Consider the following 26,507-nt stretch of genomic DNA (forward strand, 5'->3'; position numbering starts at 1 on the left):
CTAGTACACTCACCACTAGTACACTCACCACTACTCACCACTCACCACTACTCACCCCTAGTACACTCACCACTACTCACCACTAGTACACTCACCACTACTCACCACTAGTACACTCACCACTCACCACTAGTACACTCACCACTACTCACCACTAGTACACTCACCACTACTCACCACTCACCACTAGTACACTCACCACTACTCACCACTCACCACCAGTCACCACTAGTACACTCACCACTGGTACACTCACCACTGCTCACCACTCACCACTACTCACCACTACTCACCACTAGTACACTCACCACTAGTACACTCACCACTAGTACACTCACCACTACTCACCACTAGTACACTCACCACTCCCCCACTCCCCCTCCCTCCCCCCCAGGACGAGGGACTTTGTCACCACCATGGCCAACACGGCCTTCCTGTCTCACGCTCCGCGCCCTGTCCCTGATGCTGCCCCTGCTGCTGTCCCTGCTGCTGTCCCTGCTGCCCCTGCTGCTGTCCCTGCTGCTGCTGCCCCTGCTGCTGTTGCTGCCTCTGCTGTCCCTGCTGCTGTCCCTGCTGCTGCTGTCCCTGCTGCTGTCCCTGCTGCTGTCCCTACTGCCCCTGCTGTCCCTGCTGCTGCTGTCCCTGCTGTCCCTGCTGCTGCTGTCCCTGCTGCTGCTGTCCCTGCTGCTGCTCCTGCTGCTGCCGCACTGCCGCTTGGCTCCCCGCTGTGCCGCTGGTGGCTCGGCTTCCTGGGCGCTCTCAGACGCTGCTGCTGCTGCACCACCAACACCACCGCCGCTGGCTGTGGTGTTGGTGGTGGTGGGGGTGGTGTTGGTGGTGTTGGTGGGGGTGGTGGTGGTGGTGTTGGTGGTGGTGGTGTTGTCGGTGGTGGTGGAGGTGGTGGTGTTGGTGGTGGTGGTTGGTGGTGGTGGGGGTAGTGGTGGTGTTGGTGGTGGTGGCGTTGGTGGGGGTGGTGGCCGTAGTGTTGGTGGTGGTGGGGGTGGTGTTGGTGGTGGTGGCGGTGGTGGTGGTGGTGGTGGCGGTGGTGTTGGTGGTGGTGGTGTTGTTGTTTGGCCGGATTGAGGGGGCTAAGCGGGCGCGGCACGGGCTAGAGAAGAGATGGAGTGATGTGGTACAGGAGGACGTGGAGCTGAGTGGACTTGCCGATGACTGGTACCAGCGGTGTCAAGATCGGCCTCTGTGGAGGAGGCTCGTGAAGGATGCTACTGGGCAGTTGGAGGCAGTCGCCCTCCAACAACAACGGAGGGCGGAGGAGCGACGCTCACAACAGCGAGCGGAGCGCCGGGTGGCTAAAGCACAGCAGGTTGGCACAGTAGGGGGCACAGGTGGTGCATCAGCCAGTCATCTCAGTCAGTCGACCCGTGGCACCTGGGTCTGCCCCGTGACCTCCTGCCAGCGGGCGTTCGACACTTCACGTGGCCTCAGGGTGCACATAGCCTGGCACAAGCGTCGTGGTGACGTCACCGCCACTTAGTGGCGAATGGCGGTTGTTGTTGTTGTTGGTGGTGGTGGGGGTGGTGTTGGTAGTGGTGGTGTTGGTGGTGGTGGTTGCGGTGGTGGCGGTGGTGGTGGTGGTGGCGTTGGTGGGGGTGGTGGCCGTGGTGTTGGTGGTGGTGGTGTTGGTGGGGGTGGATGTTGGTGGTGGTGGTGTTGGTGGTGGTGGTTGCGGTGGTGGCGGTGGTGGTGGTGGTGGCGTTGGTGGGGGTGGTGGCCGTGGTGTTGGTGGTGGTTGCGAGTAACCCGAGAAGTGGGCGGTTGGGGTGGTGAGGGCGGCTGGGACGCTGCGCTCACTCCTCACGCTGCTCACTGACCGTGAGGACGACGACCAGGTGAGACCACGCACAAGGATATGTGTCTGTGTGTGTGTAGGTCGACTCAGCCTCAAATGAGTACCTGGAGCGATGTGTAAACATCGCCGCTAGGGAGACAAAGGCGGCCGGGCATGGTGCTGGCCACCCACCCCCTCGTGTGCCGTGCTGGCCTTTAAAGGCGCTCGCTAACAGCACTTGCCCCTACAGTCTGTTAAGGCTATACGGGGTATCTTTGTCTGTGCGCGGCACGGGCTAGAGAAGAGATGGAGTGATGTGGTACAGGAGGACGTGGAGCTGAGTGGACTTGCCGATGACTGGTACCAGCGGTGTCAAGATCGGCCTCTGTGGAGGAGGCTCGTGAAGGACGCTGCTACTGGGCAGTTGGAGGCAGTCACCCTCCAACAACAACGGAGGGCGGAGGAACGACGCTCACAACAACGAGCGGAACGCCGGGTGGCTAAAGCACAACAGGTTGGCACAGGAGGGGGCACAGGTGGTGCATCAGCCAGTCATCTCAGTCAGTCGACCCGTGGCACCTGGGTCTGTCCCTTGACCTTCTGCCAGCGGGCGTTCGTATTATGAAATAAAAGGTATAATTTTTGTATGTAAATATCTTATCTATAAACGTCTCCGCGCGCGTGCGCTTGCGAGGGATTTGCCTCTCGAACCGTGGGGTTGACATCGAAAAAAATGTGCCAGCCAGCACGCCCTAAGCCCCACGGTGGGAATAGGCTCTTCCTTTTTCATGTCCGTCACCTTTAAATTAGTCACAGCGATTTCGTGGGATTTCGCTATATGAATTTATTTACTGCGCGACATTGACCGTACCAACTCACGCCAATTGCTTGGGGGGGGGAAGGGGGCGGTGGACCGCGCCAAGTGTTGTGCGTTCAGTGGAGCTCACACCGGACATTTTATTTCACGTGTTTAACAGAACACCCGGCAGCCGCCTCCCCCCAGGAGGGACCCCGGCGGATCCCAGGACACCCAACAGCCCCCTCCTGCTACGGGGCAAGGGATATTGCGACTGCCCCTACTGGACTATGTCAGTCCTTACAGGTAAGTTGTACACAGACCGTCGCTACACATAGCCCATGTACACGCCCCTCCCTACACTATTATCAAACAAATAAGTTGCCAAATATTACAATGATAATGTTCGTGCGCAGATAATAACTCGGGTTCATTGTTTACTATTCCCAAACAAATAAGTTGTCTGATATTACAATAATAATAATGTTTGTGTGCAGATAATAACTCGGGTTCATTGTTTACTATTATGAAACAAAGAAGGTGGCAGATATTCCAATCACTTTCTTTGTGTGCAGAAAAATACTTTTTAAATTCTTAGGTTGCTACATGTTTCCTTTTTGAGCTGTGTTTTTATGACGCTGAGACCGTGCACTGCCAGTCTGTGATGTGGCTTGTTGCCTGCTGATTAATTCACGCCAGTGCACCGCCGCTATTATACACACTGCTAATTTAGCTTTTGCCCATTATGAGTGTATGCCAGTCTATAATCTGTTGCCTGCTTCTTTACCTCACTCAGTGTACTGCCAGCCTTTCATGTCGACTGTATCCTGATTTTTCAGCTGCTGCCCATATTGCCAGCTTTTTATGTCGACTGTAGCTATGCTTATGTCATTGAGTCGACATACTGCCACTCTATAATCTAGACTGTAGCCTGCTTCTCAACTTACCTGTGCATACTGATGCTCATTCATGTACACTTATTTCAGCTGATTTCTTCTATGCATTTCTACTATTTCGATTGCTCACGTCACACTATTTGCTGATACGTAGTACTGCGATGCTCATAGCTGTGCCATCATCGGGGATTGCTGTGCACGTCGATGTGTGTGTGTGATTTGATGTGGGGAGCGATAGTGTAGCGGTTAGCGCACTGCGCTATGAACCTGGCGACCTGGGTTCGATTCCCGCTCACAGCCAACACCAGTGACGATTATCTGAACCGGTCCCGGGCCTCCCCTAGGTCGACTCAGCCTCTAAATGAGTACCTGGTGCGGTGTGTAAACATCGGCACTAGGGAGATAAAGGCGGTCGGGCGTGGTGCTGGCCACTCACCCCCTGGTGTACCGTTCCGGCCTTCATAGGTGCTCGCTAACAGCACTTGCCCCTACAGTCTGTTAAGGCTATATGGGGGATCTTTGTTTGTGATTTGATGTGTGTGTTTGAGTCCATACGTGTGTGCGTGTAGGACCATGCGTGTGTCTGTCTTTTTCTAACGGACAACCCCCGATGTGTGTGTGTGTAGGTCGATGTGTGTGTGTGTGTGTCAGTCCAAGGGTGCGTGTCAGTCCATGTGTGTGTATCAGTCGATGTGTGTGTGTGTAGGTCGATGTGTGTGTGTGTGTCAGTCCAAGGGTGCGTGTCAGTCCATGTGTGTGCATCAGTCGCTGTGTGTGTGTGTAGGTCGATGTGTTTGTGTGTGTGTGTCAGTCCAAGGGTGCGTGTCAGTCCATGTGTGCGTGTCAGTCGCTGTGTGTGTGTTAGTCGATGTGTTTGTGTGTGTGTTAGTCAATGTGTGTGCATGGCTCCATGTCAGTGTGTAAGTCAATGTGCGTTTGTGTGTCTATGTGTGTCAGTCGATGTGTGTGTGTACGTCCATGTGTATGTGTGTCAGTCCATGTCTCTATGTTAGTCCACATGTGTGTGTGTAAGTCCATACATGTGTGTGTGTGTAAGTTCATGTGTGTGAGTTGATATGTGTGTGTAACTCCATGTGTGTGTATCTAAAGTAGAGTCCATATGTGTGTGGGGCAATGTGTGTGTCAGTCTATTTATGTGTGTGCGAGTCTATGTGTGTGTGTGTAAGTCAATGTGTGTGCGTGGGTCCATGTGTGTGTATATATACGTCCGTGTGTGTGTGTGTCTTACTCGATATGTGTGTGTGTGTAATGACGTGTTTTTACGTCAATGTGTGTGTGAGTTCACCTTTGTCTGTGTGTGAATCGATGTGTGTGTGAGTCGCTGTATGTGTGTAACTCCATGTGGGTGTATCTAAAGTGGATGTCTATGTGTGTGTAAGTTCATATGTGTGTGTGTGTAAGTCGATGTCTGTCTGTGTGAGTCTATATGTGTATGTGTGTGCGCGTGTAAGTCGATGTGTTTCTACGTGTGTGGGTCGATGTCTGTGTGTAAGTTGATGTGTGAGTCTATCTTTTTCGCCCGGGCAACGCCGGGTACTTACCGCTAGTAAAATAATAAAATATAAAACAATACAATTGTAGTTTTATAAAACAATACAATTTTATTGTTTTATAAAATTGTATTCTATGCTAATTCCTTTGTCAAAGGGTACCTCTGCGGATGTGTATACTTTAACTTAGCTATTTCAATGAGCCATTTCAATGCTAAATTATATGCTAATTCCTTTGTCAAGGCGCTTTGTGTTTTTCTTCTCACACAGCTTAAAGGTCGTGATCTGAGCGTGGCTTCTCACACTCCAGCGCTGTCCTCCAGACAGTCTCGTCCCTTCACCTGATGAAGGCCGCTTGTGTTGTGGCCGAAACGTCGTGATTTTTTGTTATTTTATTTTCACCTACGTGACTTTACCCAATAGAACCAAAGAGTATATTTAATACTTTTTGCATTGTTTACAGTCTGGAAGCTACCCACATGGCAAATTTCAAGTTTGTTGCATGTCGGGAAGTATGCTAAACATTTCGAACAGACACACATATTCACAAATTTCGCTTTTATATATACAGACGAAGGGGTGGGTGACAGCACCACGCCCGGCCGCCTTTGTGTCCCCAGTGGCGATGTTCACACACCACAGCAATTACTCGTTTGAGGCTGAGTCGATCTAGGGGAGGCCCAGGAGCGGTTGAAATAATCGTCACCGGTGGTGGCCGTGAGCGGGAATTGAACTCGGGTTGCCGGGTTCGTAGCGCAGTGCGCTAACCACTACACTACAATGCGTTAAGCTTCCACATGCGTGGGTCACGTGACAGATTTGACGTCACAGCTCACTTGCCGTGCAAAAAAAATGCATTATTGAGCTCCCCCCCTCCTCCCCCCAGAAAAAAACACAAAAGTGTATTTTAATATTTTTTGCGTGGTGTACAGTCTGGAAAGTACCCACATGGCAAATTTCAAGTTTGTTGCATGTCGGGAAGTACGCTAAACATTTTGAATAGACACACATAATCACAACTTTGCCTTTTACATATGTATGGAGATAATTTCGGCCAGGGCTGCTCTGTGTCAGCGACTCTGAAAAATCTGCTGACACCCGGCACACCACGTCCAGTGTGTACCTTTCGCTATCGCCGTGGCTACCGGGGCTGTGCTGCCCACTCCACTCCGCACCAGCGACCCGGAAAATATTCAGTGACAGATTAAGCCCTGATTATTATTCACACAATTACACATCCAGTGGAATTTGAACACGTGATTTCGTGCTTACGGGACAAGGTGTTTACTCGGTGGGCCATAGCTGCAGCTCCCCAATGCTGCATAAACCCACGGTTCTTGTTATAATTCCAGTTACAGTAATGCTACTTTATCAGGCACTGGCTGTATTTCCACTGAAATACACAAGGATAATTCTCTGTTATTACGAATCTTATATCTGACATGTTTAAGTGGTGCTTTTCTGTTCGGTGAAATGTGTTGCTATTAAATGTGATGCGAGCAAAGAGACTTGTTTATTGATCGCTGATCGATCGATTGACTTCATGGCCGAGCGGTAGCGCGTTGCAGATGTTTGTGGTACGAGCCCCACGACCACCCCGGTTAACGCTGTGGGTGTATGAACTGTAAATATTGCGGACTGTCTGCTTCACAGTCGGATGCTAAAGATCTCGGAGATGTAATTTAAATCAGTAGTATGCCACGTGTGTCGGCACAATTCTGTAAATGCGACAACTACTGTGGGCTGTCCGTGAAGCGTAGCGCCTCCAGGGTGTAGCCTCGTGTGTACGCTGAGCTTGTTTCGCACCGTACGTAGCCAACCGTGCTCATCGGAGGCGCCTTGCGCTGCACGAATGGAGCGGATGCCAACGTGCACTTGCAAAACCCAAAAGCTTTTTGATTGCCCTCGTTTTGTCCGTTGAAGACGATGCAAGCCGCGCCGCAGGACGATGGCAGCGAGCACGAGAAGCCGTGCCTCAGCGAGTCCCGCGCGGCGGAGCTGGTGGAGCGCCTCTACGGGGTGAGCGTGGCGGGGGTGAGCCCGCTGGCGAGCTACGTCGACCAGAACTACCGTGTGCTGGCGCGCGACGGTCGCCAGTTCGTGCTCAAGGTCACCAACACGCGAGACAGCCAGCGGCCGCAGATGCTCGAGGTGCAGATGGCCATGATGAGGTTCCTGCGGGAGAGGGGCTTCCCCATGCAGGAGGTGGTGGACAACGTCAGCGGGAAGATCATGTCGCTCGAGAGCATCGGTGAGCTGCGCCTGCGGGGGTCCCGGGAGCAGAGACATTGGAGAAGACATGTACATAATACTAAATCTTGTTCTATTTGATGTGCTTCTCCATCTCTCTTTGTCTCCCCCTACATGCTAAGGCCTCGGCACAGAGACCCTATCTCTCTGTGCTCCGTACGTTGTGTCTCTCTTTGTGTCTGTGTGTGAACTCCCTCCACTTAGGTGTCTGTATATATCTCTGCGGTTCTGTGTTTCCTCTCTCTCTCTTAAATTTAGCTCTTCTATGCCTGATGATGATTGCTTGCGTTGCAATCGAAACGTCGTATGCTATTATGTAATTTTATTTTTTCTTATTTCTACGTGACTTTACCGAAAAAACCAAAGAGTAATTCCTGCAGTCACGAAAGCGACAAATCAAGTTTAATAGATGTACAGTGCAGTACAATTGATTTTGCTCCAACTGAACTCTGGCCCCCACAACATAGCACCACGCAGCAGCCTGTGATGCCTGTTTAATGCACGATTGTCACCCATAGAAGCCCTAATCCAGGCTCAACCTGCTTTGCTTTCAGATCTTACGATAGGGCACATTCCAGGTGATTTAGTCATAGGCTGATAGTAATCATACGAATACAGCATTGGTTTATACTTGCAAAGACAACGATCAATATCCGAGCATGAGGCGGTGGTACGATACTGGGTCGCACTCCACTGACGATAAGTGATGTAAAAGGATCATACTTTTTAGTTTTTGTGAGGTTGGTGGATGTAACGCACTGCTTGTTGGTACTGGCCCAAGGTCCACATTGTGATATTTTGTAAATTCTTCATATATATAAAAAAACAATGTTTGGTGTGTGGGATGAAACTGGAATGACTGCTCACAGCAAAGCCACACGGACGAGACGATAACATCTGTGGTGAGAGATCAGAAGCACACTTGCTGTTTTCTCATCTACTGACCTGCAGGTTGGTAGATATAATGTTTGTACAGTTCACCGACGCCGCCATTCGCCAACTGCACAGTGTGTTCCACCTCCCCACACCTCCGATGAGCACGGTTGGCTACGTACGTATGGTGCGAAAGAATTTCAACATACTTACAAAACCTAAATCGTAATTTTTGTTTCTGCTTATCTTCCCACGAGACCCTGAGACGTTTTAATGGCACAGAGAAGCAAACGTCAAACTCTTTGCATCGAGTTCCGGATTGGCTGACAAGGGGAACACGTCAAACCAAAACCATGTATTACATGAACAAGCATAGACGGGAGAGAGATGTCACAAGCGATATATTGTAGAGATATGAGAGAAATTTATTCATGATAAAGGTTTTTGGGTGAGATCGCGTTATTTATAAATGTGTCATAACCCTCCACCACCCGACACAGCCAAACAGTAAAAAATGAGTCACGTTGACAACAGACAAAATAGTTCACTACTTTAGCCCACCGGTGTGATGAAGAGTGAATCCACAACATTTACAATATTTGAGTACGACGTTTCGCTGGTAATTACATCCAGCATCATCGGGCAATTCACCAGAATGGTGAAGCCCTCACTTGCTCCTGGTCTTAAATAGAGCAGCAGGGTGATGTCATCATTTAACTCATTCATAGAGAGAGATTTAATCAGAAATATGATATTTATATGGAAGAGATAGGAGAAAGATCTATCCGCAAGAGGAGAGATTTAGAGAAATGCAAACATGTCGATACAGAGCTTATCTCTCCCCCACACCCACTCCGACCTCCTGCATCGCATCACTTCTATTAATATTATTATTATTGTAATCATCAACGTTACACTTGTTTTCACAGCAGAGCCTCACTGAGTATCGGGAGGGTCTTGTCAAACTTTTCAGTTGGGGGGCGGGCGTGGGAGCGACGGTTGTCGTGTGTAATTTCAAGTGAGTATTGCTGACTGAGACATGTACTTAATTAGTTCTTGTAAGGCGTGGCGGGATAGTTGTCCTGTAGACCAGAATGAATTAATTTTGGTGGTTCGGGCTTGGCCCACGGGCTGTAGTTGGGACAACCCTGGGCTGCTAAACATTTGTAAAGCAAAGTGCTTCATAGCTCATCGGATTCCTCCAGTAAAAGTACATATTCTGATTATAATGCCTGGGCTAGCAGCGCTCCTTTAAACCCAGGCTCGGGGTTCATCGCGTGAGCTGACATCACCGCCCAACGCCGTGTTTGGAATGCGAAGATCACGGAAAGCCGCTGACCCTTATATTTACGTGATGGAACGAGCGATAAAAGTCGCCTCCTGATGCAGATGGGCCCCCATTCACCCTGCTCCTAAGTAATTTGCTCAAGCTGAACCCAGGGAATTCAGCTAGACTCGTGTGCTGACGTATCCATTCTGGCCCGAATCTGGGTGAATTGCCCCCGGTTCCGGTCAGCGTGCGCTAAGGCACGAGGGTTGCGTGCCACGTTGCAACTTTGGCGGATGCCTTACGCATGGGTGTGGCGAGGTATTATTCCTCTCAAATGCTTTATTTAGCTATAGCGGTTTAGACAACAAGGCCATATAGGAATGCGAATTTCGGAATGCGTTCGTGTTATTAATTTCTGCGTTAATAGTACCGTGAAAGAAAGTCATGAGGAAAAAATCACTCCAATTTACTATTTTTTGGGGGGGGGGGAACAGAAATACTCGATTCAAGTTGCTTGAGAGATTGGCGTTTTAAAGACTACACGAATTTTACGTGCGTTATATATCGGACTTGGCACGTTCATTATTGTTATTAACCATTTAATGCTGAGCAGCAAATTGTCGCTTAATTTCCTAAAAAAAGAATAGTAGCCTTGGCTATCAGTTGAGCAATTCATAAGAGACCCTGTGTAGTATAGCACGTGGGTAATGAACACAGGGCGCAAAGTGGTGAGTTGACACTTTGGCCAGACCTTGGAGGTTCCGATATCAGCTTCCGAACAGCTTTTTATGTTCCAGCAAAAGGAAGCGACGGTGAGATTTCACTAACCGTGGTGACCTCTTGACCTCGGTGGCGACTCCTGCTGTGAATTCTCAGACTGCGGCGAAGGAGAGAAGGAGTTCAACGTGCGGCTGCTCACGTACCTGCCCGGCGTGCCGCTGTCCAGGGTGCTGGCGGATGGCAGCCTGTACTACCAGGTGGGCAAGCTGGCAGCAAGCATCCACCAAGCCCTGCAGCAGGTACGAGAGCACGAGCGCCTCTTGACAGGTGACGTGAGACTGCAGGGATTCATATTCTTGTTGCTTTCGGTAAAGTCACCACGTAGAGGGGGAAACAATACAATAATAAAAAATATAAAACAATAAAATTCTCACGACGTTTCGACTGCAACACAAGCAATCGTCATCAGGTGTGAAAACCACAACAAGGAAATTTGAAAAAAAAAATATTGCTGTGGTTTTCACACCTGATGATGATTGCTTGTGTTGCAGTCGAAACGTCGTGAAAATTCTATTGTTTTATATTTTTATTATTTTATTGTTTCCCTTCTACATGACTTTACCGAAAGAAACAAGAATATGAGAATATTCGCCAAAGTAAAAAGCCAAAAAATAAATAACTCGCAAATTACTTCATTGGGAAATGCGGAGCGATAGTTTCCCCAACCCCTTACTGCGACAATCTTTAAAAAAAAACTCTTGAGTCTCGGCGAGCCTTTTCTCTCGGTAAGCAAGTGTAATGTGACGTAACGAGCCCACTCGCTCGGAACGTACGCAGCTGTTCATAATTAGCAACGTGAGAGTCCTTCCAAGTGATCGAATGGCTGGTTTTCAAGCAGCGTATTTTTGGTTTAACATGTAGGCTTTCGCGACCAATATTATTCATAATAAAGGTTTTTGGGTTAGATCGCGTTTATTTATAAATGTGTCATAACCCTCCACCACCCGACACGGCCAATCAGCAAAAAAAGTGTCACGTTGACAAAAAGACAAATAATTCACTACTTTAGCCCACCGGTGTGTTGAAGAGTGAATCCACATTTACAGTTTGAGTACGACGTTTCACTGGTAATTACATCCAGCATCATCGGGCAATTCGCCAGAATGGTAAAGCCCTCGCTTGCTCCCGGTTTTATATAGAGCAGCAGGGTGACGTCATCACTTAACTCATATCAGGTTCAGTGATTAGAGGCGGAGGGGGGGGTATTGTAATTATATAATCGATTAGTAATCAGTCATTGTTTATGATTATTAATGAGTTGTAGATTAGTAATTCTTTAAATCAAAATGTAATGTGTATTATTTAATAATATGCTTCCAGGCCTCACTAAGCCTGTAGCTGTCAGAGCGATTAAAGTTATTCTTGTTCCTCTCAATTTCAATGGATTCTCTAATTAGTCTTTGCCAGTAATAATTAGTTTTACACACCACTGCAACATTGTCAAAATCAATTGAGTGTCCTTGTTGACAAGCATGTTCTGCCACTGCCGACAGTTGTGTTTGAGATAATTTAATATTTCTCTGATGTTCTTTTAGTCTTGCGCTGATGTTACGTCCCGTCTGTCCAATGTAGCAGCTGCCACATAAACAATTAATCCAATATACACCTTCTGTTGATAATTTAGGTAATGCGTCTTTAGTCCCAGACACTAGTTTTTTTAATTTTGTGTACTGTACCAAATCTTACTGTAATGTTTTGCTTTTGCAAAACACGGGCTAATTTGTCAGTTACTCCCGAGATATATGGAATTTTTATTGTTTTAACAATCTGGTCGCTTTCAGCAGTATTGCTTTGCAATCGTGATTTGGCATTCAGTGCTCTGTTAATTTGAGCATTATTGTAGCCATTCTGTCGTAGTGCGTCTTTAACGTGGTTAACCTCTCTCACTAGACTCTCACCATCTGACACTGTTTTAGCCCGATGTATGAGCGTCTTGATAAGAGAGGATTTCTGAGCTGGATGATGATGTGATTCTGCATTCAGATAGGTATCAGTGTGCATTTGCTTTCTGTAAACGCTGTGTGTTATTTTACCGTTTAGGCCATGTCCAAGCAAAATATCTAGGAATGGGAGTGTGTTATTCACCTCCATTTCCATGGTGAACTGGATGGCCGGGTTTTGTGCATTGAGATGATTTAGAAAATCATTCAGTGTATCTTTACCATGTGGCCAGACAACCAAAGTGTCATCCACATATCTAAACCAAAAGGATGGTTTTAATGTGCTCGAGGCAAGTGCTCTTATTTCAAAGTTTTCCACATACAAATTTGCTTTAGCAGGGGATAAAGAAGAACCCATTGCTGCTCATTCCTTTTGTTTAAAGAAATCCCCTCTCCATAAGAAGTAAGTGTTATTTAAACAATGGCCAGCAAGTTTCGGAATATATTTTGGTAAACCGGTATTCTTTACTAGTGTATCAAGTAATTTAAGCGATTCGTCCACTGGAACCTTAGTGAATAGAGAAATCACATCAAAACTTACCAGAATATCATCAGGAGAAAGTTTAATATCTTTAAGCACATTCACAAGATGTTCTGAATTTTTTTTTTATGAATGAAGATGTCCTACCGATGTAGGGCTGTATTTGTTGGGTTATATATTTTGCTAATTGATATGTGGCAGAGCCAATTGTACTGACTATGGGTCGTAATGGGATGCCGATTTTATGAATCTTTGGTAGCCCATAGAGTCTAGGTGGTTTTGAGGCCCTTGGCTTAATTTGGTATTGCTCATTTTTAGGGATTAATGAATTTGCAATTATTGCAGTGGTCTTACGTTCTAAAGTATTAGTTGGATCTCGTTTAATTTTAATGTAGGTGCTTTCCTCTAGTAAATTTCTAATTTATTATCATAATCGGCTCGTGACATCACTACAGTAGTGCGGCCTTTATCAGCTGCTAGGATTTGGATATCCTTGTTTACACGCAGCTCTCTTAAGGCTTTTGCCTCGTTAGAGCTAATATTTACTTTTGGAACTTTGCTATTCTCAATTATTTTAGCAACCTCATGTCTAGTCATCTCTGCCTCATTATGTGGAAGGAGTCTAACTGCTGATTCTACCTCAGCAATGATCTCATCCACTGGAATTGTGCGTGGGGTAACGGCAAAGTTAAGGCCTTTAGAAAGGATAGAGACCATGTCACCGGTTAATACAGTGTTAGTCAAGTTCAGTACGGTTTTGTTTTTAAATTTTTGGTTTTCAGTAGGGATTTGTTTATTATGTAGTCTAGAAAATGTATTAATTTGGTTAGTTTTTGTTAGTTTAAACACATTATGAGCCGATTGTTGTGTTATGTTATCGATTATATTCCAATAATGCATAGATACACTATTGCTTATATCTAAGTGTAACTGCTTTAGCGATTCCGAAATGTAAGATAGTTCACTCCTATTGTGCTGTATTCTCTCTATTAATAATAATTCGCTAGCTCTGTGTAGTATTTGGTTAGCTTTAGAAGACTTTATGTGATGTGTTATTTTAACTGCGTTTGGTATTACCTTTGAATCTCTGCACCTTTTGAGGAACGCCAGTGAAGATATCAATTTCATCCGCTTAATGCGGAGCTTCTCCAATTTTCTGGTTTTAAGAAAAGTATCCTCCCCATAGAAGTTAGTCAGTTTAACATGTAGGCTTTCGCGACCAATATTATTCATAATAAAGGTTTTTGGGTTAGATCGCGTTTATTTATAAATGTGTCGTAACCCTCCACCACCCGACACGGCCAATCAGCAAAAAAAGTGTCACGTTTACAAAAAGACAAATAATTCACTACTTTAGCCCACCGGTGTGTTGAAGAGTGAATCCACATTTACAGTTTGAGTACGACGTTTCGCTGGTAAATACATCCAGCATCATCGGGCAATTCGCCAGAATGGTAAAGCCCTCGCTTGCTCCCGGTTTTATATAGAGCAGCAGGGTGACGTCATCACTTAACTCATATCAGGTGCAGTGATTAGAGGCGGAGGGGGGGGTATTGTAATTATATAATCGATTAGTAATCAGTCATTGGTTATGATTAGTAATGAGTTGTAGATTAGTAATTCTTTAAATCAAAATGTAATGTGTATTATTTAATAACACGCTTCCAGGCCGCACTAAGCCTGTAGCTGTCAGAGCGATTAAAGTTATTCTTGTTCCTCTCAATTTCAATGGATTCTCTAATTAGTCTTTGCCAGTAATAATTAGTTTTACACACCACTGCAACATTGTCAAAATCAATTGAGTGTCCTTGTTGACAAGCATGTTCTGCCACTGCCGACAGTTGTGTTTGAGATAATTTAATATTTCTCTGATGTTCTTTTAGTCTTACGCTGATGTTACGTCCCATCTGTCCAATGTAGCAGCTGCCACATAAACAATTAATCCGATATACACCTTCAGTTGATAATTTAGGTAATGCGTCTTTAGTGCAAGATACTAGTTTTGGAATTTTGTGTACTGTACCAAATCTTACTGTAATGTTTTGCTTTTGCAAAACACGGGCTAATTTGTCAGTTACTCCTGAGATATATGGAATTTTTATTGTTTTAACAATCTGGTCGCTTTCAGCAGTATTGCTTTGCGATCGTGATTTGGCATTCAGTGCTCTGTTAATTTGAGCATTATTGTAGCCATTCTGTCGTAGTGCGTCTTTAACGTGTTTAATCTCTCTCACTAGACTCTCACCATCTGACACTGTTTTAGCCCGATGTATAAAATAACACAGCGTTTACAGAAATCAAATGCACACTGATGCCTATCTGAATGCAGAATCACATCATCATCCAGCTCAGAAATCCTCTCTTATCAAGATGCTCATACATCGGGCTAAAACAGTGTCAGATGGTGAGAGTCTAGTGAGAGAGATTAAACACGTTAAAGACGCACTACGACAGAATGGCTACAATAATGCTCAAATTAACAGAGCACTAAATGCCAAATCACGATCGCAAAGCAATACTGCTGAAAGCGACCAGATTGTTAAAACAATAAAAATTCCATATATCTCAGGAGTAACTGACAAATTAGCCCGTGTTTTGCAAAAGCAAAACATTACAGTAAGATTTGGTACAGTAAACAAAATTCAAAAACTAGTATCTTGCACAAAAGACGCATTACCTAACTATCAACAGAAGGTGTATATCGGATTAATTGTTTATGTGGCAGCTGCTACATTGGGCAGACGGGACGTAACATCAGCGTAACACTAAAAGAACATCAGAGAAATATTAAATTATCTCAAACACAACTGTCGGCAGTGGCAGAACATGCTTGTCAACAAGGACACTCAATTGATTTTGACAATGTTGCAGTGGTGTGTAAAATTAATTATTACTGGCAAAGACTAATTAGATAATCCATTGAAATTGAGAGGAACAAGAATAACTTTAATCGCTCTGACAGCTACAGGCTTAGTGCGGCCTGGAAGCGTATTATTAAATAATACACGTTACATTTTGATTTAAAGAATTACTAATCTACAACTCATTACTAATCATAACCAATGACTGATTACTAATCGATTATATAATTACAATACCCCCTCCCCTCCGCCTCTAATCACTGCACCTGATATGAGTTAAGTGATGACGTCACCCTGCTGCTCTATATAAAACCGGGAGCAAGCGAGGGCTTTACCATTCTGGCGAATTGCCCGATGATGCTGGATGTATTTACCAGCGAAACGTCGTACTCAAACTGTAAATGTGGATTCACTCTTCAACACATCGGTGGGCTAAAGTAGTGAATTATTTGTCTTTTTGTCAACGTGACACTTTTTTTTGCTGATTGGCCGTGTCGGGTGGTGGAGGGTTACAACACATTTATAAATAAACGCGATCTAACCCAAAAACCTTTATTATGAACAACGTATTTTTGTTGTTTCCCCCCCCCCCCCAAATTTTATTCCAAGCGTCGGGGTGGAGCGGTGGCGCAGTTGTGCGCACACTGCGCTACGAACCCGGCCACCTGAGTTTTATTTCCGGCCACGGCTAACATTCGTGGCAAGTGATATCTGAACCAGTCCTGCCCCCCCCACCCCCCCCTTGTCCTCTATCCTTCACCAACCTACACTGACCAGTTTGGCGAAGTATGGTCAAACACCCTACATGACCAACACTGAATACGGCAGTGCCTTGATAAGGGCTGTATGAGTTGTGCTAATTGGTGCCATGTCATGAGATGGAAAAAAACATCTCATTCTGTGCATCACCTCTGGTTAGAGAATGGCCCACAGAAGGTGATCTCACAAAACTACTTCTCAGATCCATTCAAGTGTCCTGTTATTGACAAATACCAATCAAACATTTGCCAGCCGCACGCAGGACTTGGGCAGCCCCACCCTCAGCTGCATAATAAGTCTAGATTTTTAGCTTTCGTGACTGCAAGGATTCATACTCTTTGGTTTTTTCGGTAAAGTCACGTAGGTAAAACTATAAAATGATAGAATGAAAAAAAATGTAGTTGTTTTTTCATTTATTCTTTTATTTTATAGTTTTACCTACGTGACTTTACCGAAAAAAACCAAAGAGAAAATAATAAGTCAAGGAGAACATCTTTTCTGAAACGAAGACTATCCTTTGCTAAGCTTGACGTTTTGCTGCCTTTAACTTACATGTGTACTCAACTGGCCAATGCGATGTTAATCTCGTATTGCATTTTTTGTCATCTTACCGCCTTCGTTTTTAAACATCTGCATAGTTTGAGCACCCGTTCCTGCACTCCCTGCAACGAGACGATTTCATCTGGAACCTGTCAAACACCCACCTGCTCGAGTCCTACCTCTTCACTCTGGATGGCGACCCCAACCAGGGTCTGGTCAGGGAGGTCATCGCCAAGTTCCGCGAGGAGATCCAACCCAACCTGCACAAGTTTACCAGATGTACGCTCGCCTCGCAGCTTCACCCGGGACGTAGCTCCATGCCTCAGGGGGCGAGGGGCGCTTCAGGCCACCGACGAGGCCTTGAAGCCACGACGGGTGCCACGTACGTGTGTACGTTGAACTTCTTTCGCACCGTACGTAGCCAACCGTGCTAATCGGAGGTGCGGGGGAAGGACAACAAACTAAACACAAAAAAATCAGTTCAAAAATAAATTAGTGTTCAATCTAGGTTTAAAAGTGCATAGCTCCAGTGCCTTCCTAATATCGGAAAGAAGAGCTTTTCAGACGGCCGCAGAAGTGCATCTGAAAGCGCGCGATGCGGTGACCGTCTTTCTTTGTTCGATGGTTAGCCAAAAGCCGCTGCGAGGATCACCCGAATTCGCGTGATGGTTTATGCTGCTTGACGAGATCAGCAAGGTATTGTGTTTCATTTGTGGCAAGCATTTTCTTTGCAATGTGCTTCACGTGATTACTTTTACCCAGCATACACAGATGCATTACAAGGCATGCATGTAATGGGGGACACTCGCACAGACACTGATCACAGGTGAAATCAAATGACAGGGTTATTACATTCAGACGCTACTGTATATAAATCATAATTGTAATTTCTACCAAATCATTTTTCAATGGATGCTAAATTGTGTTCAACAGTTTTTGTTACACATATACTCATAATAATAATAATGTACAGCCCTTTGTCAATGCACTATCTGGACGAAGGCATTCCCAGGCTGTGTAGGGTCATGGGGGTTGTTTTGCCTCCTTCACCATGCTGGTCGGTGAGGAGGTAGGTAGGATCCCAGGACTGGTTCAGATATCAGTGATGTTCTCCATGGTCGGGAATCAAGGGCTCGTGATGCGGTGTGCATACCACTACACACCGCTCCATATCTCGCCCCTGTACAGGGTTGTACGACGCTGGTGGGTTATTGTAATTCTGTGCCTTTGAAGGCAGGAGAAGTCGGTGATTCACTGAGACTCTGCGGGGGCCGTTCTTAGACTCGCACACGCGGCTTGCGCAACACCAATCGTGCGGCCGGAATAAAAGCGGCACGGGCACGAACGATGACGACGGCGACGAGGGGAGGACGGTCAACAATAAAAGACAACGGACGAAATCAAATTCAACGTTTCCCCCTCGCCGCAGGCATAATCCACGGTGACTTCAATGACGACAACATCCTGGTGCAGGAGGTGGCCGCGGGAAGCGAGCAGCAGCAGCAGCAGCAGCAGGGGCCCAAGTCGGCGGAGGGAGCGCCGCGGCACCACGTCTCCGGCATTGTGGACCTCAACTCGATGATGTTCGGCTACCACGTGTACGACCTGGCCATGGCCATCATGTACATGATGGTGGAGAGCGGAGAGGCGATGGAGGCCGGGGGTCACGTCCTGGCAGGCTACGAGAGCGTGCAGGCCCTCGTCGAGGACGAGAGGAGGGCCGTTTACTTCCTGGTGGCGTGCAGGTGAGAGCGGAGGTGGGGAGGGGGGCCGGGGCAGGTCGGGTCGGGTCTGCCCGGATCGCCGTTGGCCGCATCGGGAAACGTTGGCTTCAAAAACCTGTGGCGGTTGAGTAACGAGAATTAATCCAGGTCTGGCGAGAATCCGATAAACTCGATGATTGTGCGGCAAAAAAAGTGCTTTATTATTTATTTAAAGCTCTTCATCAGACCAATGATGAAGGTCTTGCCAATGCCATGTCGATCGTCGCGGTGGTTGACCATACTTTACCATGCTGGTTAATGTGTATTGGTGAACGGGGGGGATCAGTAACAGTTAAGACATAATAATGCTGATTACCATGATGTTGCTAACAGCACTTCTACGGATGCTGCTGATGACGGTGATGATGATTATAGAAAAGACACTCATAGCGATGTTGTTTACGATCATGTTGCTGATCACGCTGCTGCTGCTGCTGCTGGAGACGAGGAAGATGAAGACGGCGACTTTCCTTCTGCTGGCACTTCTGCTGCTGACCACGAGACTTGATCCAACTATGGCTGCGATTCCTGGACGCTAAAATCCCAGCCGATCAACAAGTCGGCAGCAAAAACCCTCTTGAATAACAAACGATATTAACCGTCATGACAGCAACGGCGACAACAACAACATGGTCTACTTTTCCCCGCAGGTTCTGCCAGTCGCTGGTCATGGCCCGCTACACGATCCTGCGATACCCGCAGAACGCCGACTACCTGCTGATAACGGCGCGCACCGGCTGGGTGAAGCTACGCGAGCTCTGGACCAGGGGCCTGGAGGACATGCAGAAGCTGTGGTCCGATGTTGCGGCACGGTACAGAAACTAGAACCGCGGTGGAGATCGAGCGGACGGCGAGGAGAGAGAAGGGGGAGTTTGGGGTGGGAGGGGGCCCACCGTGAGACACGTCCTCCCACTCGCCCCACCGGTACCTCCCGAGGCTTCGCAAGGAACCGGTTTCAACTTGAACGTGGCGCCGTTGGTTTTGGACACGTGCGATCTTTGAATACGGAATCTGAAAAATGTGAATTGCTCATGCCAGGCACTTAATGCATAGGGGAGGTTTTTCGTGGCTTCAGGTTAGGAACGTATTGTTGCTGCATCCAGCGCTGTTGACAAAACAGCGTTCATATGCGCATCCGTGGGTGATAATAATAATACTGTCAGAATATTTTTTTCCCGTTCATTTACTCAGGAAATCCTGACTTGTTTCTGAGATTTTGTATTCATGAAGTTCCAGCGTTCAGATGTTCGACCAATTCCTTTGTAGCTTGTTTGGCTCGTGAGAGGAAACCGGAGTAACTCGGAGATTACCTGTACATACGAAAGGTGGTGGGGGGGGGTAACACTCGACAACTGCATAGATGTTTTATATTTTGATTATTTTATTGTTTCCCTGCTACGTGACTTTACCGAAAGAACCAAGAATATAAAAAGCGTCACCGTACACCGACATCTGTTGGCCAACTTGCAGCGCAAGGCCTAAAACGTCTGCTTTTCCCAGACAGTCTTCAAATTAAGCACTAAACCCAGGCTCTTCCCCGGCTGAGCTTCAAAAATCTGACGAGATTTGGTGCATTCTGGGTTAATTTTGTTATTTTGTGAGTTGTGGTTGCATTCAGATATTTTTGTTAATCTAAACTACAGTTGACCTTAGAACCCTCAGACACGGGCGTGGGGAGTCCTGGCCTCGTGAAAGATCAGTCGACTTTCTTGTGTTGCCATGACCTTCCACTCGGCGGACTTTGGGAACGGTAGTGGGGTGGGGGTGGTGGGTGTTTGATGATTTTGCTGTAAAGGTTTCCTCTACAAAAGTGGGACACTCCTGGGTTTTGCCACCAAGTACTAAGTCATGTTTTGCAGAGGGGTCAAATACTTATTTCCCTTATTAAAATGCAAATCAATTTATAAAATTTTTGACATGCGTTTTTCTGGATTTTTGTTGTTGTTATTCTGTCTCTCACTGTTCAAATAAACCTACCATGAAAATTATAGACTGATCATTTCTTTGTCAGTGGGCAAACGTACAAAATCAGCAGGGGATCAAATACTTTTTTCCCTCACTGTAAGTTCGATTACAGGGAATGACTATAACATGAATTGAAAGTGATATCTGGACCCCTTCAAACAAACCGCATTGACCAGTGTGGTGCAGTATGGTCAAGTAACCCATATAATATGGGGAAAGGCATCATCCAGCAGTGGATTGATCTGAGGCTGTGAAAATTGGCTAAGCCTCGAACGCAGATGCACCACGTATACACTGCCGCCTCCTGTCTTATGCCATTACCGACGAGAATGTTGCCCTCTCATACTAAATTAAAACTTTTTTTATTTTACCAGGGCCCACTGAGCTGTAAAGCTCTTTTTTTTAGAAGCGACCTGGCCACAAATGATAGCTCAACGAAGTGGCTTATTGTGTGAAAATTTCTAGCAGCCAAATACTCCAAACGCATGCTTCTGAATTGGGAGGGAAAAACCGGAGGACTCGGAGAAAAAGCCACACGACCAAGGGGAGAACATCCAAATATACAGCAGCAGGCGTCAGGGTCGAGATCGAACCAACGACCTCCTGTATACTAGGCGAGGTAGTTAACATCTGGCCACGGTGCTTGCAGCCCATCTTACCCGAGTGAATGTGAGCTTGCATTCTGTGCTCTGGTAACCCGTAATTGTACACAAGCGAGAGTGAGAAAGTACACCGCCAGTGTTTCAGGTCGCCCTATCCGATGAGAGCGATCAAACACGAAGTGCGATTCTCAGAGACAGCAATAATATAATCCCATTCCTCTAGAATTACTGTCAGCTGTGCCCCTATGATGGAAAAGGTTATGCCACTCTTCAGAGGTATGGGGTGCTCTCCTTTCCTTCTCACCTTATCTATGCCAACCGTGTCACGATGTATTTATTTCAATTGTGCCTCTCGTTCGCCAGTCTGATTCTTCAGCTTGTGTACGTCTTGTATCGAGTAGGTGGTGTGGCCAACACCACGCCAAAGGGGCCATCCATAAATGACGTCACGCACCTGGGGGGGGGGTCAGACATTTGTGACGATGTGTGACGAGGGGGGGGTGAGAAATGTGACGTCACATAAAAATGCGCAACTTTAAATAAATATAGACAACACGTTCCACTTAATTAAATAGACTTGTTAATAAATGTTTTCTCCTACAACATCAGAGTGCAGCGGCACAATAAATACGCACTACAATGACAATCGTTTAAAGCGATTTGAAGCATGTTTTATCTTTTTTTGGGGGGGGGGGGGTCAGACATTTGTGACAATGACGAGGGGGGGGGTCAAAAATCGTCCAAAATCGCGTGACGTCATTTATGGACGGCCCCAAAGCCGCTTTTGTCGCCCCAATGCTGACGTATCCACAGCACACCAGGTACTCATTTAAGTCTGAGCCGACATAATTGAGGCCCAGGAAGTCACCGTTGTGACCACATACACACGCACGAACATTCGCCAATGCGTCATCATCGCCACTCCGATCACTTAGCGGCCGACGACAACGACGACGACGACGATGTCTGGGGCCGCTCTACCCGATGCAAGGATTCTGCCGACGGCTAAAGGCTCCTCCTCCCGTGCGCCTCTGGCGATGCCCCCCGAACAGCGCTGTGCCGAGATGGCTGCGTCAACGGCGGGCGCTGCGCGGCTCCCTGGCGTGTGCACCTGCAGGGACGGCTACTCGGGGCTTCGCTGCCACAAGCGTACGGCCACCATCTGCTGCTGCTGCTGCCGCCTCTCAAATCCCCGCCGTCAACTCTTCGTAGAGAGAGATTGGGGGGGGGGGGGTATCCGATCGGGATTTCCTTGGCATTTTTCCCTCCAGTCCTCTGCATTCTCAAACTGAAGTTTGTGGGCCAGTCTTCCACGGTCCATTCGCATCTCCCATTAGTCGCCATTGAAGTGTAAATTGGACCGTATCGCTGCATTGTATTGCAGGCTGCTGATTTTGTGGGAAGTGAAAAGTGGGCCGCAGAAAGGTGTATCTACTGGCTTTACGAAACACCTGTTGTAGCCTATAGTTACCTGTGTACTAGAAGACAGCAAAAGAACGCGTCAACTCCTTGGTAGGTCGGTAAGCTGTACAATGTGGTTATTTATATAAGCATCGTGTCTATCTGTTGATTTGAGAGCTGGAATCGAGACATTCTTCCATATAAGCTGGTATGCTTGATTTGTCACATCGTGTTCCCTGAGACATCACAAATAGTGGCATCAAATGACTGCATCTAACAGAGAAATCCATGTTTAGAAGTCTGTCTCCTTCCTGTTTTATTTCCTCGTAATGATGAATATTTCAAATTTTCAGATTCAGGTTAATGTGTCAAGATGCGTTAAAATTGTGGGGAAGATACGTGACCGTTAGTCATTATACCCTGGTCAATGCAGGTTGGTGAGGAAACTCACCCGACGTGGATAACCACACACCACTTGCACTCAGATGACCCCAACCACTCGGGACTCAAGCAGGTACACGGATAGCACCGGGAGGTCTTCATCCAGCTGTGGATTGATCGTGGTCAATGATGACATTCAATGTTTAAGGTGTAGTAGCGGTGCAATTGTTAGCGCAATGCACTATGAACCCAGCAGCGAGTCAAGTTTGATTACTGATCACGGATGACATCAGTAGCGAGTGATATCTGAACTAATTCCGGGCACCTACCTGTCCTTCACCAATCCACACTGACCAATGTGGTGAATGATGGTCAAACAACCCCCATGGCAGAAACAACGTGGTGGAGGAATTTATCCAGCAGTGGATCGACAAATGTCTTCACATTTAAATAAAATGTTTAGTGCCAAGCGATTGGACTACACATTTTAATTCTAGATTTAAAGCTTTCGTGACTGCTAGGATCCATACTCTTTGGTTCTATTGGGTAAAGTCAGCGCTGTCCTCCAGACAGTCTCGTCCCTTCACCTGATGAAGGCCGCTTGTGTTGTGGCCGAAACGTCGTGATTTTTTGTTATTTTATTTTCACCTACGTGACTTTACCCAATAGAACCAAAGAGTACTACACATTTTACCCAGCAGAATGGCGGTGATTGTTGCACGCGCAAAACGAAATCGTCTCGCAAGTTCACAGTGTCACATTGTGCGTCTTCATTCTTTGTGCCGTCTGCCTTTTGCTCAAGTCAAGCGCGACGTCCCGTGTAGTCACGGCGCTGTCACTGATCACCAATCGATTATATAATCACTGCACCTGAATGAGTTAAATGAAGACGTCACCCTGCTGCTGCTCTATTTAAGACCGGGAGTAAGTGAGGGCTTTACCATTCTGGCGAATTGCCCGATAATGCTGGATGTAATTACCAGCGAAACGTCGTATTCAAACTGTAAATGTTGTGGATTCACTCTTCAACACACCGGTGAGCTGATGTAGTGAAACTCTTTTGTCAATGTGACACTTTTTTTGCTGATTGGCCGTGTCGGGTGGTGGAGGGTTACGACACATTTATAAATAACGCTAGCTCCGTAACCACCAGGCTAACTACACTAATTACACTGTAACTAGCTACGTGACCACCAGGCTAACTACACTAATTACACCGTAACTAGCTACGTGACCACCAGGCTAACTACACTAATTACACCGTAACTAGCTACCTGACCACCAGGCTAACTACACTAATTACACCGTAACTAGCTACGTGACCACCAGGCTAACTACACTAATTACACCGTAACTAGCTACGTGACCACCAGGCTAACTACACTAATTACACTGTAACTAGCTACGTGACCACCAGGCTAACTACACTAATTACACCGTAACTAGCTACGTAACCACCAGGCTAACTACACTAATTACACCGTAACTAGCTACGTCACCACCAGGCTAACTACACTAATTACACCGTAACTAGCTACGTGACCACCAGGCTAACTACACTAATTACACCGTAACTAGCTACCTGACCACCAGGCTAACTACATTAATTACACCGTAACTAGCTACGTGACCATCAGGCTAACTACACTAATTACACCGTAACTAGCTACGTGACCACCAGGCTAACTACACTAATTACACTGTAACTAGCTACGTGACCACCAGGCTAACTACACTAATTACACCGTAACTAACTACGTAACCACCAGGCTAACTACACTAATTACACCGTAACTAGCTACGTCACCACCAGGCTAACTACACTAATTACACCGTAACTAGCTACGTAACCAGGCTAACTACACTAATTACACTGTAACTAGCTACGTCACCACCAGGCTAACTATACTAATTACACTGTAACTAGCTACGTAACCACCAGGCTAACTACACTAATTACACCGTAACTAGCTACGTGACCACCAGGCTAACTACACTAATTACACCGTAACTAGCTACGTGACCACCAGGCTAACTACACTAATTACACCATAACTAGCTACCTGACCACCAGGCTAACTACACTAATTACACCGTAACTAGCTACGTGACCACCAGGCTAACTACACTAATTACACCGTAACTAGCTACGTGACCACCAGGCTAACTACACTAATTACACTGTAACTAGCTACGTGACCACCAGGCTAACTACACTAATTACACTGTAACTAGCTACGTAACCACCAGGCTAACTACACTAATTACACCGTAACTAGCTACGTCACCACCAGGCTAACTACACTAATTACACCGTAACTAGCTACGTGACCACCAGGCTAACTACACTAATTACACCGTAACTAGCTACGTGACCACCAGGCTAACTACACTAATTACACCGTAACTAGCTACCTGACCACCAGGCTAACTACATTAATTACACCGTAACTAGCTACGTGACCATCAGGCTAACTACACTAATTACACCGTAACTAGCTACGTGACCACCAGGCTAACTACACTAATTACACTGTAACTAGCTACGTGACCACCAGGCTAACTACACTAATTACACCGTAACTAACTACGTAACCACCAGGCTAACTACACTAATTACACCGTAACTAGCTACGTCACCACCAGGCTAACTACACTAATTACACCGTAACTAGCTACGTAACCAGGCTAACTACACTAATTACACTGTAACTAGCTACGTCACCACCAGGCTAACTATACTAATTACACTGTAACTAGCTACGTAACCACCAGGCTAACTACACTAATTACACCGTAACTAGCTACGTGACCACCAGGCTAACTACACTAATTACACCGTAACTAGCTACGTGACCACCAGGCTAACTACACTAATTACACCATAACTAGCTACCTGACCACCAGGCTAACTACACTAATTACACCGTAACTAGCTACGTGACCACCAGGCTAACTACACTAATTACACCGTAACTAGCTACGTGACCACCAGGCTAACTACACTAATTACACTGTAACTAGCTACGTGACCACCAGGCTAACTACACTAATTACACTGTAACTAGCTACGTAACCACCAGGCTAACTACACTAATTACACCGTAACTAGCTACGTCACCACCAGGCTAACTACATTAATTACACCGTAACTAGCTACGTGACCACCAGGCTAACTACACTAATTACACCGTAACTAGCTACCTGACCACCAGGCTAACTACATTAATTACACCGTAACTAGCTACGTGACCACCAGGCTAACTACACTAATTACACCGTAACTAGCTACGTGACCACCAGGCTAACTACACTAATTACACTGTAACTAGCTACGTGACCACCAGGCTAACTACACTAATTACACCGTAACTAACTACGTAACCACCAGGCTAACTACACTAATTACACCGTAACTAGCTACGTCACCACCAGGCTAACTACACTAATTACACCGTAACTAGCTACGTAACCAGGCTAACTACACTAATTACACTGTAACTAGCTACGTCACCACCAGGCTAACTACACTAATTACACTGTAACTAGCTACGTAACCACCAGGCTAACTACACTAATTACACCGTAACTAGCTACGTGACCACCAGGCTAACTACACTAACTACACCGTAACTAGCTACGTCACCAC

At 46.5% G+C, this 26,507-nt stretch overlaps 1 protein-coding gene across 1 annotated transcript; it reads left to right on the forward strand.

The window, feature by feature from the left end:
- Positions 1–1,744: 1,744 nt before the first annotated feature.
- LOC142908804 (hydroxylysine kinase-like) lies at positions 1,745–20,497 on the forward strand. The gene is made up of 7 exons (XM_076059417.1): positions 1,745–2,303; positions 2,767–2,891; positions 6,916–7,243; positions 10,262–10,404; positions 16,845–17,025; positions 18,176–18,491; positions 19,160–20,497. The coding sequence occupies exons 3-7, from the start codon at positions 6,919–6,921 to the stop codon at positions 19,332–19,334; spliced, it is 1,140 nt and encodes a 379-aa protein (XP_075915532.1). The 5' UTR covers positions 1,745–2,303; positions 2,767–2,891; positions 6,916–6,918; the 3' UTR covers positions 19,335–20,497.
- The last annotated feature ends 6,010 nt before the right edge of the window (positions 20,498–26,507 follow it).

The sequence above is a fragment of the Petromyzon marinus genome, unplaced genomic scaffold (assembly GCF_048934315.1).
Source record: "Petromyzon marinus isolate PM22_M1 ecotype Great Lakes invasive population unplaced genomic scaffold, UKy_Petmar_22M1.pri1.0 PM_G_Scaffold_101, whole genome shotgun sequence".
NCBI lineage: Eukaryota > Metazoa > Chordata > Hyperoartia > Petromyzontiformes > Petromyzontidae > Petromyzon > Petromyzon marinus.